Genomic DNA, 12,709 nt, shown 5'->3' with positions numbered 1-12,709 from the left:
GGATGTGGAGTAATCACATTGACCTTTCGGCCGGTGGTGGCCCGCCGCGCCGACACCGGGAGCCGCGAGCTGCGAGCGCCGGTCGGGCTGAGCCAGCGCTGAGCTGAGCTCCCGCAGCTCGGACTCGCGACTCTCACCGGCCGAGAGTGTGGCGGGATGAGAGGAGGAGATGTCGGGATTTTTGTCGCGTCGTTCTTTTCGGCTGGAAGCTGGAGTGCAGAAAAAGGGCGCTGAGTAGAGGGTGAATTGGCGAAACGACTGTTGGTGACAGGTGCTGATTCAGGATGAGTCGCGATAACATCTCAGTTCCAAATGGCGAACCGTGTGGTGGCAGGGAGGTGAAAAGCAGAGTCTTATGCGAAAGCTGCAAGAGCAATCTTTTATTCCCAGAATGTGTGATGAACTCTGTCCAGTATCAAGTAGTTCATTCGCGAAAGTCCCGTGTTTCAATTCCCTGCAGTCATCCCCTTCCCTGCTCCGGCTATTCCAAAGTCTTGTTCCTTGGTTCGCGGGTAATGAAGCAATCAAACTCCCTGTAGCACCTGTGCACCTCCGCAGCCGCAGCTGGGCTGAGCGCCATGGCTCACAAACAAGGCCCACTGCAGACGGATCGGGCTTCGGGTGATGTTCGCCAGAAATCGACTCAAGTGCTGTTGGCACAGGGACCGCATGCCATTATCTGCTGCTTAGGATTGCCCAAGCACCGCATGCATAATCTGCCCTGCCCATGTCGGCCTTTTGTTCGTCCCATCGCGGGCTGTTGCCCCTTGCACCGTCATAGAAGGCATTGCTCATTAAATCATCATATACCGCTAAGCGTCTGGTTTTAGCCGGTCCATCATTCACGTCCTGGGTGTGGCACACGATCGGCTCCGTGCAGCGTGCATGGTCTTCTTCTTTTACATTTCAAATTTTCACGGCTTTACTGGCGGTGTGGGCCTCCCATCTGGGCAGCGATAGCCCGGAATCGAGGCTGACTACGCCGCTACACGCGCCATGCTGAACACTCCATGGGGACAGGGCCCGGGGGAGCCAGACTGCTCGTCTGGCCGCACCAGATAAGGTGCCTGGAGGTCAGTGACCCGGCTGTCTATTCCGAGAGCCTCCCGGTGATTGGGCACCTGTTGAAGTGTCAAACAACGCGCCGTGCTCATCGCCAGCTCCCCAATCTCTCCTCCGGTCCTCCCGTCCTCTGCACACGAGCTCTAATTATCAGCACAGCCGTCCCTTTATTCTGTCGTAAGGCTTTCGTCATGCTTCTGCAGAAGAGTGGGCGGTGTATTCATATTCCCGGAAGCTACTGTCAGTGTTGGTCTGTTTATTTATGTCTGCATTTCCGCCTCCTTAGATCGGATGTCTACCATCCCGCCATCCCTCATCCAACCTCTTCCTCTAGCTGTCATCTGGGTGCTCTCCCTCCTCTTTCCTCCCATCCCCTCTCTTCATCGACTGACACTGTCTAGCTCTTCGCCGGTCCTCTGTGCAACATGTGAGAGATCCGCCGTTGAGCCAATTCATTGGTGCCGGATTGCGCGTGACGCCGTGCGGACATCCCACGGGGCTGGCCGCCGTCTGTGGCCCCGCTCCTCCCTCTCCGTGCCCCAGTATTGATCGGGCGGCTCTCCTTTGGGTCTGGCGGGCCGGCGCCGTGCGGGGGCGGTACCTCCGCCACGCGCCGAGCCGCAGTCGCCACCTGTCCCCGAGGGGACCAGACGACGAGCCGTCTGGACGACGTCAGGCCACCGGAGCTGCCGGACTGCTCGGCAGAGTTGCAGAGTTCCCAGCAGCGGCCTAGACAGAGCGAACGAGTGGGCGGGGTGGGGTGGGGTGGGTCGAGCGAGCTGACTGGAGGAGGAGGGGGAGGGGAGGGAGAAATGGTTAAAGTTTGCGAGTGGTTTCACCGTGTGCGCTGCTGAGTGCTCGAGCGGGAGGTCGTTGACCGAGAGAGCTCAGTCAACACTCAACAGGTCGTCAGGGCTTCTAGAAGAAGTTGGCGTCGAGTGCAGGCTTTTAGAGCACTGCGAGAGACCGTTGATTAGGCTTGTTGACCTTGCTCACCTGGGTGAGGGCATTGCCGTACCTGCTTGTTCAGTTTTCTGTCAGTTTTCTGGAGTTGTTTGTGGACTTAATTCGCCTCAGTCCCTAAGTCTTGCTGCAACATTTATTTCAATGCCCTGATTTCGTTCCCGTAATTTAGTGTTAGCATATCTAGTATCCACCCCAGGTCGTATCACTCTCACGTTTTATAAACATAGCCCGGAGAACGACCGCTCCGGTTGTTTTTCAATAGAAAAACACAATTCTAACGAATAGTGTTTGTCTTTTCAAACAACCTGCGGTTACTTCATGCTCTAACTTTGGTGCACAGATGTCATCTCGATGCGGCTTCGGGCTTCCGCTGCTGGTATCGTCTCTTGCGACCTGCAGCTGACCTCTTTCCCCTCGTTTACCGTCAGGTGGAACCTCTGAACGAGCTCTCTTCCCTGGACCCGCACACCACGCGCGCCCCGCGGCCGAGGCCCGGACGACCGGACCGCGACGCCAAAGGTGAGACTCAGCGTGAGTTGTGAGATTGCTTTAAGCTGATGTGAGATGTCTGGTGGCCCGCCTTCAGCCGTGTGAGCTGTCTGGTTGCTCGCCTTCAGCCTATGAGAGTTGTCTGGTAATTTGGCTTCAGCCTATGAGAGTTGTCTGGTAACTCGACTTCAGTTGATGTGGATTGTATGGTGGCTGGTCTACAATCGATTAGGGTAATTGTGTCACGTGAACTCCAGTCTGTGAATCCCCAGTCTGTGTGAGCTACCCTGTCCAGTGGCTCGTTTCACGCCGCCTGAGTGAGTTGTTCTGTGCAGTCCGTCTCTTTGGTGAGTGAGCTGTCTGACTTACAGTACCTGGCCAGTGTGAACTGTCCAGTGTCCAATGGCTGGTTTCCAACACGAGTGAGATATGTGCGGCCCATCCTTGGCCCGTGCAATGCCGCTACCGCCGACCTGTATGCTAACGTCGCCCAAATATGACAGTATTGTCAAAAATAGCGCTCAAGTGAGCGGTACATTCTGCTTAACAGTTTTTACAGTTTTCCGTCTGCGTCTGACGTATACCTCTGACAATGTGCGTCATCATGGATCCTTAACGGCCGTTATGGGCGCTCGATCGGCCGGCGGCTGCCCGATTTGGGCAGCGGCATTTGGAAAAGGGCGGCGGCTATGCTGAAAAACGCGCCGGTGAAGTGTGCTCGTTGCGCTGTCTGCGACCGAGCGGTCGCCCGACCGATGAGCGGCCGGCCTGGCCTTGAAGGCGGTGCCAGCAAGCACTGTCACTGAACGGGGTGTCGCTTTTTTGGGCAATGTGTATGTGTCGTGTCACGCATGCTGGAAGCATTTCTATGGGGATTGATGGGGCACTCGTTCGTGTGGTATGTGAAATGTGATTTCTTTGCTAACTTTATCCACAAGCTGATAATCTTTGAGTATCGGGTATCTCAGCTCAGAATAGCATCAACTATGTGCAACTGGCCGCGACACTCCCAACCTCGACAGCTGAAACGTCTTCACCTGCTTCCGTGTTGTCGTAGTCCCAATACATGGACACCAGTGGTCAACGGCAATCAATGTCCAGACGGAGCAGCTATGTTGTCTGAGTCCCTCGCCAAGCACCGGGCGGGGGCCACGACACGTTGACCTGTCCCTGGGAGGGTCCCCGGGTCACCACACAGTGGCACCCACCCACGCGACGCTGCCCCACACCTCTGTCCCGGCCGGGCTATTTCGGTCTGTGTACCGTCCCCGACCGTCCGGCGGCGGGTCGGTCGACTGGCCGTGCCCTGCCGTGCCGTGCCGTGCTCTGTTGACCATACCGTGCCGTGCACTATGGCCAGCACGCCGAGAGGCCGGTGGCCAGCGCTTCTTCCGGCGCTCTCAAGGCCTGTTTGCCAGCTGGTCGGAGAATGAGACTGCTGGATCGGCCTAGCTCAGCCCATGGCCCGCCGCCCGCCGCCCGCGGGCTCCCCAGCCGCGTCTGTTTGTGGATATGTGCGTTGGAGTTTGACCGCGACCAGCGCGCTGTTTGCGTCGGCTCGTTTTCGGCCTGTTTGAGTTGGCTCGTGACGCTTTGTGTGGCCCACCCCCGCCACCGTCTGTTTGTGTTGGTCGACCGCGCGGCGCAATGCTGCGAAGTCGGATCGGGTGGCGATGATACACGTGCTTTTGTGTTATCCTCCAGTGCCGCGTGCTATAGTTACAAAGTAGTCTCCGCCATATGCCGTAGAGTTCCGGCGTTATTTCTGGTGGCGCTGCCCGCGCCAGCGTCTCCACGTAAATATTCCTGTCTGGAAGGCCGCTGGCATTACGTTAGTTTGTTATGACTGCGGCCAGCCGTATTTCTGACCGTCTGACGTAGTTTTGGGACAGCGGGAAATTGTTGGAAACCAGGAAGAGGATGCGTTTCTGGCTGTGGTTAGTGTAGTGTTTAAGAAACCAACAAATCAGGATAAAAGCGCGTTATAGGCTAGGAAAAGTGTGACATGCTACAGCATTATGTGAATGCGACCTATCGGCTATCATTGTGTACGTTTCAGTGTTAGTCATTGTGTAATCGTTTACGCAGGTAGGACGTAGTGCCTTTTTAGTTGTATAATGTTCTATGTTTCTAGTATTACCGTATTCGCCGGTTTTGTACCTGCCGTGTGACTACAGCGATTGTCTGCGACACCGAGCGGTTTTTGCGGCTGTTCGTGAGGCGCCATAATGTGTTTCCACAGGTTGTCGAGTCCTTTGTATGTTGGCCTTGAGTCCTGAATCTGACAGGGCCGGCGTCCCGTTAGGCGCCCGTCAAGGCAGAATTATTGTACTCGTATGTTCTGCTATGGCTGTGACTGGTCCTTCATGTGGTTGGCTCTATAGTACATTTGTCTTCACGTTTTGTTATCTTCTTGATTTGATGACGCACATTTTGCACCTGTAACGACCTGAGAGTACTGTACTCATGCACTTTTTTGCCACATCATCCGATTCGTTGTGGACCTTTATTTGTGACATCCTCTGTCTTCTGCGTCTATCCCTTCTGTTCCAGACCTGTGCATATTTGACACTGCGACCGTGCCTGTGTTCACACTTTGACAATGAGTTCCGACCCTTCTGCCCACACAGTCTGTGTTTCTGGACTTGATGAAGTTGCTAAATTTCCGCAGTCTTGCCTCTGTACTTCTCATAGGTCCTTACAACGCTGCTATCCGCACAGGTCTGTCCCGTTTCTGACGCCTTCTCCTTGTGTTTCCTCAGGTCGTCGTCAGAGCGCTGCTGCCCGGCTCCACTTCACCACGGTGGCTGGGAGTGGTAACCTGCGACCACTGCCCGAGGAGCGAGCTGCCTCGGTATGTTTGAGACGGGTGGATAGACGTACTGATGGTGTAATGGACTGAGACGGACGGACGGACGGATGGGCGGAACAGACTGACTGGTTGAAATAGTTGTATGACGGACCGACAGAATTGCTGAGACTGTTGGGTGTTGAGACTGATACACTGATGTTCTGGTGGGATTTAGAGGAGATCTAGGATCCGTTTCGCCTGACCCTGACACAAGACAGAATGTTGACAGAACTGGAGTGGACTGATAAATGGACATACGGACTAAAACGGGGACCTCTGACCTACCGCTTACTTTCGTCTGTCCGTTCAACTCATTCCTAGTACCCTAATATCTACCGTGATACCACTTTGATACCTTACAGCCGAATCCGCGAATTCTGACGTTTGATCTGTCGCCTAACCTGTACCGACAAATTATCCTACAGAACGCCGCGACCCGGTTCATTACATTATGTAACGGGCGGTGTTCCGGGGTCCCCGATACTGCCTTCTGATCGCGGTACGCACCAGGATGTATGTACGGTGGTGGTGCTCGTTGAATTTGGGTCTGACCACGGGGTAATGATAGTGCTGTTTGGGATAATGGACAAACGGGTAGTGCCACCCGGGGCTCCGTAAAATACACAGTTTTGGTTGTATAACATTGCTGTAACTCGTCTGGGATGTATGAATATATGGACATCGAGCCACAGCTAGGATACTTTTTGTAACCATGCAACACATCTCATCTCGCCTTATATTTAACGCATTCATTGTAAACAAAACTATCAATGTAACCTCGATTGGCGCAAAAAGTGCCTTATCGACACGGCTTTAAACATACTTAGGCAATGCCACCCGGGCACTACTATGGTGATACTTTTGAATCAAGAGTCCTCTCTAGAATTCGGCGCCCGGTAGAACTCAATTTAGCTGTCCCAATAGGCGTTCCCAATGGGAACATGCAGCCCAGGCTGTTTCTATAACGGGCTTCAGTGTGATTGTTCTGTGGAAACTGACCAGCCACGTTATTTAAATGGACGCCGCGGAGCCGTTTCCTCGAATACCAAATATGCCATCAGAGACGTCCAATATTGACTGTGCTATATTCGGACGAATTACAGTCGTTTTAGTACAGCTGTGCCGTGACTACCCATGATAGCGTATTTTTTTATTACATATGCTGCTTCGTGAAAACATCCAAGCCACCCGTATCTGTTTGTTAATGCATCCCGACAAAACATTAAAATGTCGTGGAACAGGGGTTCTTTTTTACTCTGTTAGTGGCCGCCATTGACTTTGACAGTTATGGGCATCAAAACTTACATAACAATCCATATGTGTCCGGCATTGACATTAGGACGGATAATCCGCCGTTTCCGCCCCATGCCTTCATGGGAAGCGACCAGTTTCTCTTGCGGTTCGGAGATTGCCCATACCCCCTGCAGTAACTGTTTGATGTCCCGGGATGACCTTGAAGAGAGCCGGTTTGTTTATATACTGCAGATGTTTTCTTAAATGTTAAGCAGGAATAATTGGCACATAAATAATGGATAGTGACACTGGTTAGTGGTTCTTTTTTACCTTTGGATCCCAGTCGCCATCAAGTGACCCTGTAATTACCGTTTGCGCCACTTGGCCTTTTCTTTGAGGTTTTTGACATAGGCTGACAGGTGTCTGACATTTTGTCACCGCTTATGCCATGTAGCCGGCTGTGACCCGTACCTGACCTATCCGAATTCTGGTACATCCTGTATTCGTGGTATGGCTCCCGCCTGTTACTCATCGGTGATCTTCACGGACCGATCCACATGATTTGTCTGACTCGTGGGACCCTGTGAACTGTGCATGGTGTACCCGATGTGATGGTGTTGAACACGTGTTTGGCCTCTAGAATACCGACTAACCTATGCATCACCCGGCATGCCAGCCTCTGTGACTTTTGCTGCCATTAGGTCTCTCGATCTGAACCCTGTGTTACATTTTCCGAGCCCTGAGACTTGGACTCGCACTGGTGCTCTCTATGTGACCTATTTCAGTTTGTCCCCGCGTAGCCTTTGATTCCTGCATGGTGCCCTAACCTCTTAACTCATCCATCTCCTCAATGACATTGATTTCATGCGCAACCTCCCGAACCTCTGTGCTTTATTTTGACTCGTCTTTAATCTCGGACAGTACATACGTGAGCTTTGACTTTATAGCGACCCTCTGCAACTTCCTTTTGACCCCTTTGTGACCTCTATTTCTTTTTCTCTCAGGACGGCGAGGAAGACGACCTGGTGGATGATGGCGTGGACGCCGCCCAGTTCCGACTGCTCGGCGTCTCCATGTCCTCGTTCAACAGTCGAAAGGACTCGGGAATTCGCAGTCGACGGAGCAGCATCCAGGCTCAGGTCAGAGAGAGGGAGGGAGGGAGGGAGGGAGGTAGGGAGGGAGGGAGGGAGAAAAAGAAAGAGAGAGAGAGAGAGAGAGAGAGAGAGAGAGAGAGAGAGAGAGAGAGAGAGAGAGAGAGAGAGAGAGAGAGAGAGAGAGAGAGAGAGAGAGAGAGAGAGCCGAAGAAGCAGAGTTGTGTGTTGTCGGGTTATTTCAGACCACGCGGAAATGTTGCAGTCTGCCTGCCGTGTCGAGTAGTAAGATACCGCTGGATGCGTGCGGAAGTTGACGTGGATTTAAACGCTGATAAGCGTGAAATTAGCGTGCGTGTTTTGAAAGACGACACAATCTGCACTGGTATGCCGCTTCTTAGAGGAGTTATATGCTTGTGTGGATAGTGCAGTGTATGACACGAGCGAATAGATCCCGAGCATAATCTTCTTAGAGCCGGCTTAGCAAAGCCAGATTGCATGCTTTTACGACTTAATCACGGGAGCCATTACAGTTCCATGGCAACATTTCATTCATTTGTGAGTGTGGGGTTATTTCGGCGCCGAGTTAATTACGTGTAATTAAGGTCAGCAGCGTTATTGAACGTACCGAAAAATACCGGTGACCAGGCTGGCTAGTTTTCCTCAGTTACTTGGACAGGTGATTGATCAAGCTACCTTTCCGTGCGGCCGTGCTGGATCACGGGTGGTCTATGGCCGGGGAGGCTCTGAATTAGTGATAGTTGAGCGCGAGTTTGCTGTTACTGACTGATGGACTGCGGAGCTTCAGTACCTGACTGGCGCGGACGTCCGCCGGCTAATGCATGGTGATGATATACGGCTCTCTGTGGTCCCTCTGTGTGTGCTGCGTCCCACTGGTCTAATGACATTGCCGAGTAGCTGTCGGGTGAGGAGAATGGGAGACGTTCCGCTTTTCGCCTCAGCTCGTCTGTCGTCACCACTGTTCTTATATCACCCTTAGTCCTCAGCTGTTATATTACCTCAAATCTCCACCCCGAGACATCCAAGTCCTTAAAGCGTTTTGCTTCTGTATGCTTTCTTCATATCTTTGTACGTCGTTTCCCAGATCACATCTCGCTTAATGTTCAGCTCATTTTACAGCATACCGTCGTATCCGGTACCACCCCGCTGCACTGTGTCCCCGGATCGTCTTGCGATGTTTGTTTGTTTGTTTTGTTGGGTTAGGCTCTTTCGGTCCAATGAGACCATTTCAGAGCCGGGAGGATGATAGGATATAGGGGGAGACATTGGTCTGGGCAGGCACCCTAGTGAGTCGCCGGGGCTGAGCCCGTCCAGAGGACAGGCCACCCAGCCCCAAGGCACTCACTGCACCCGGCTACGGGGTGCGCTCCCTCGGGAGCAGCGGTGCCGCTCCAAGGGAGCAGCCCGCATGAGATAAAGTTGCCTGTCCAGCCCGGAAGGGGGTTGTGGCGTGGAGGAGAAGGATTTCAGTATCCTGAGGATAGAAGCACGGAACGGTGGTCTTGCGATGTATCACGCTTTAAACCTCAGTCACCCGTGCTGTGTCCACGTATTTTCACCTCGCTCTCCGTCCTCAGATCGCGGCGCTGAACGGTATGAAGTCGGGCGACCTGCTGACCCACCGGATGAGCGGCTACTACACCTCCAGCCAGTCCTCGCTGATGGACGCCTCCAACCTCGGTGAGTCAGCCCAACGCCCTCTTGTACAACCGCAGAAGTGTCCTCCGCCCAACAGGTGCGTCCCTTCCTCCAGCACTACTAGGTCCTCCCACGCAGTCAGCGTTATTCACGTATGTTTGTTTACTGTCAACCACGTCAGATCGTCCTATCTCAAATCCTTTTCGGGCGTCGTTCCAAGTGTCTGAGCAAAGCAAAGTTCTGTAGCGGACATTTCAGCACACAATATCACCGACTTGTGCTGTGCCGGCCTCCTTTGTGCGATTCGTGCGGACCCCCAAAATGTATTGCAATACTACGAAAATGCATCGTTGCAGTTCTATCTCCCTTCTGAATTTTCCCCGACTTTTATTCTACGCCGCCCACCATTATCTGCGTTGCCAGTGATATGTCCGCCCTCATTCTATTTCACCCATCTCTGGCTCTCCCATCCCACTCACATCTCTTCTCTCTCGCTCCTCTCCTGTTGTCCTGTCAAGCGCCGTGCTCCGCTCGCTGTCCAGTCCGGATATTACATCTCCCCGACCTCTCCCGGCCCTCCTAGTCCTCCGACGGCGGCCTCTCGGTCGAAATACGCTCCCAACTAATCGATCCTTCACCGGGAGAGTCTGCGCCCGGCCGGCCGTCGCCGGGCGCGGCCGATCAGTTTCGAGCGCAGTCAGCCGGCGCTGGAGAGCGTCGCGCCCGACGCAGCTCATAATGCTCGCCTCCGTCGACGCGTTGCTCCCGGAGCGGTGCGAGTGCCACACTCCACAGTGATTGCTGTGCGCTGCGCTCGCCGGAGTTTTTCGCCTCGGCTCTCGGGAAGGCGGCCGAGCGCGGCCTGTCACGCCCAGCCTCCAGTTCGCTCCGGCTCGGCTCGGCCTGGCGGGCGCTCGATGCAGCTCGGGAGATGAGGAGGCAAGAAGTGACTCCAGACGGGACTCAGTGCGTCTCTACGAATGGCCAACAGTCTCGAGTCGAGTCCGACGGTCATAAGAGCGGCAGCGATCACTTGTTTATGGTCTGCGAGCGCGCGACCTGTGAGAGGAGGTGATTAGGTGCAGTGTTGCGGGGCGCTGTTGCTCGGCAGGTAGTGGAGATACCCGGCGACCAGCAACTGACCGGTCACCTGTAAGGAGGGGGAGGGGTAATGAGAACCGCGAGCGGCGCACTGCTGGGTGAATCCCTATTCCCTATCTCAACTGGTTGTCAGTGTTATAATCGTTGTAGTGGGAAGAGGAGGGGTATGTTTTTAATGTTTTGTTTGAAACAGGGATTGCCGCTACCGTATCATGTTTTCTTGACTTTTTTTGCAATAAATGCTTGAACACGTATATGTAACGTTTTTATAGGTTCATTTGGCAGAGTGATTGGCGTATGAAGACATTGTATCGTGCATGTTGTAAATGTACACACAACTGAATTTGTTGCTGACGGCGTGAGCGAAAAGTTGCGTCATACCAATCTTCACAAATAAATAACGAAACAAATACCATCCCTTTTACGAACAAAATGTGATATAAGACCGGGCTGTGTCCAGTAGAGGCCTCTCAGAGCGTTCATATGAAGCATTCCGGTTGTAATACCGACTGCATGCCGGGTCTGGTGTAACAGGATGACAAAGCCTGGCTCTTTCATTTATGACTGGTGCAATATTGCCAGCGAATAGGCTGATGCTTATTGCGCTCCAACAAATCGAATCGCACTCTGTGACCCTAGGTGCCCTGAGAGAATGCGAAATTCAGACTCACAGCGAGACCAAAGTCCAAACACCAGTCCTCAATGACTTGAACGTAGGTCGGCGCAGCCAGTGGAACTTTCCAGTCTTGACCCTGACCGGTCGATCACGTGTTCCCGTGACTCCGCCCACTTGCGGTCTGGGCCCGACCGGTGACCCAACGACCCGAACCTGGGGGTGCGTGGAGGTGGTGGCCGGGACGGGGGAGTGGATAGGGTGCCGGAATGGTAAGTGAGTGGGCTGGGGTTCGAACCTAGGTCAGGTCACGGTGGGGTGTGCTGGGTTACGTAGCAGCTGGCATGAGAGGATTGGGGTGGGCAGCCGATGCGTGAGCGTGTCTGTGTTCTTGCGTGAACGGTCAGGTCATGGTGGGCGTGGGAGCAGGAGGGCGTGTGAGTGGGGGAGTGGGTGTGGGAACAGGGGGTGAGCGTGGAAGTGTGTGTGGTAAGTAGCGGGGTGTGAAAGGAGGGAATAGCGGAGTAGCTGTGGGGGATGGGAAGGTAGAAGAATCGAGTACAGTAGAAGAGAGCCGAATGCAGGTTAGGGAGGAGCAGGTGTAGTAGTTAGTACGGCGGGGGTGGAGGCCAGAGCGGGCAAACTTATGAAGTTAGAGCCCACGCAGTCATACTATACATGTAAAAAATAGAGGGCCGTCGCATCCATTTATTGACACAAATCGCACCACGCTACAAGTTCAGCAGACATTAACGCCCCCCCCCCCCCGCCACGCTCTTTGGGCAACATCTACGCCGCCCGGGGGGTACGAAGTAGATCAGTCTCCCATCCCCAAAAGAGTAACCCCTCTCCCCGAACGCATTTCGGACAAACACCAAGGTCGCCGGGGGGGGGGGGGGGTAGTACAGAGTATATCTGCCCCCCCTCCCTACTGCGTACCCTACCCCGCACCGGACACACGGATGCGGCGATACCTCCCCTACCGCTATCATCCCTTTGTCTCACTCCCTCCCTCGCAGCCCGCTGAACGGACAACAGATGAAACCACTCCCGGATGGGTCCCACGGGTCGTCGGGAGTGGACAGAGGAGTGGACAGACCCGTCGCGGCCAGCACCACGGCTTGGCGACAACATGGGTGAGAGCCAGAGTGTGGATCGGGATCGGGACAGCTCCCCCTTAGCACCAAGAGAATGCCCCCGAGGTATTCCCAGACCTCAGATATGAAAGCCCGGAGACAGGAGAAGATCTCAATGAGCATTCAAAGAGACGGACCTCGAACCGGACATGTGCATGAATTTCGACCGATGACCTTGCCTTGGCGTTTAACACTGCAGCTCATCAAAGCATCCCATTTGGCGATTTTTAGTCCTCCGCAGACCTGCATCCAACTTGCTGGGAGACGGTAGCTCACATTGCCTCTTGGCTTTCTTATCTTCAGCTTGGGAACAAGTTGTCAAGCAGGTTACTTCACCTACTAATTCATTAAAAAGGGAGTAACTGACAAGAAACTTAGTAAGATTGGGCCCAGGACAGGTTCCCAGCTCGATGAATTATTACCTTTATTGCATTCTTTAGCATTATTACCTTTATTATCTTCTTAAACTTTATTTCTATGGCTTTATTACCTTGCTCGAACCCCGAGT

The 12,709-nt window shown here is 53.6% G+C and overlaps 1 protein-coding gene across 2 annotated transcripts in view; it reads left to right on the top strand.

Annotated features, from left to right (window-relative positions):
* Positions 1-12,709, top strand: part of LOC122394688 (adenylate cyclase type 9-like) — a 59,788-nt gene that overhangs the window by 42,806 nt on the left and 4,273 nt on the right. For both annotated transcript variants that reach the window (XM_043391721.1, XM_043391722.1), the window contains 4 exons: positions 2,457-2,547; positions 5,280-5,371; positions 7,606-7,740; positions 9,291-9,393. In XM_043391721.1, the coding sequence (XP_043247656.1) occupies positions 2,457-2,547; positions 5,280-5,371; positions 7,606-7,740; positions 9,291-9,393 (421 nt within the window). The remainder of the gene's footprint in view (positions 1-2,456; positions 2,548-5,279; positions 5,372-7,605; positions 7,741-9,290; positions 9,394-12,709) is intronic.

This window comes from Amphibalanus amphitrite, unplaced genomic scaffold (genome assembly GCF_019059575.1).
Source record: "Amphibalanus amphitrite isolate SeventyFive unplaced genomic scaffold, NRLGWU_Aamphi_draft 000606F_arrow, whole genome shotgun sequence".
Lineage (NCBI taxonomy): Eukaryota > Metazoa > Arthropoda > Thecostraca > Balanomorpha > Balanidae > Amphibalanus > Amphibalanus amphitrite.
Note: the sequence above shows the minus strand (reverse complement) of the source record. Positions and strands in the feature narration are given on the sequence as shown.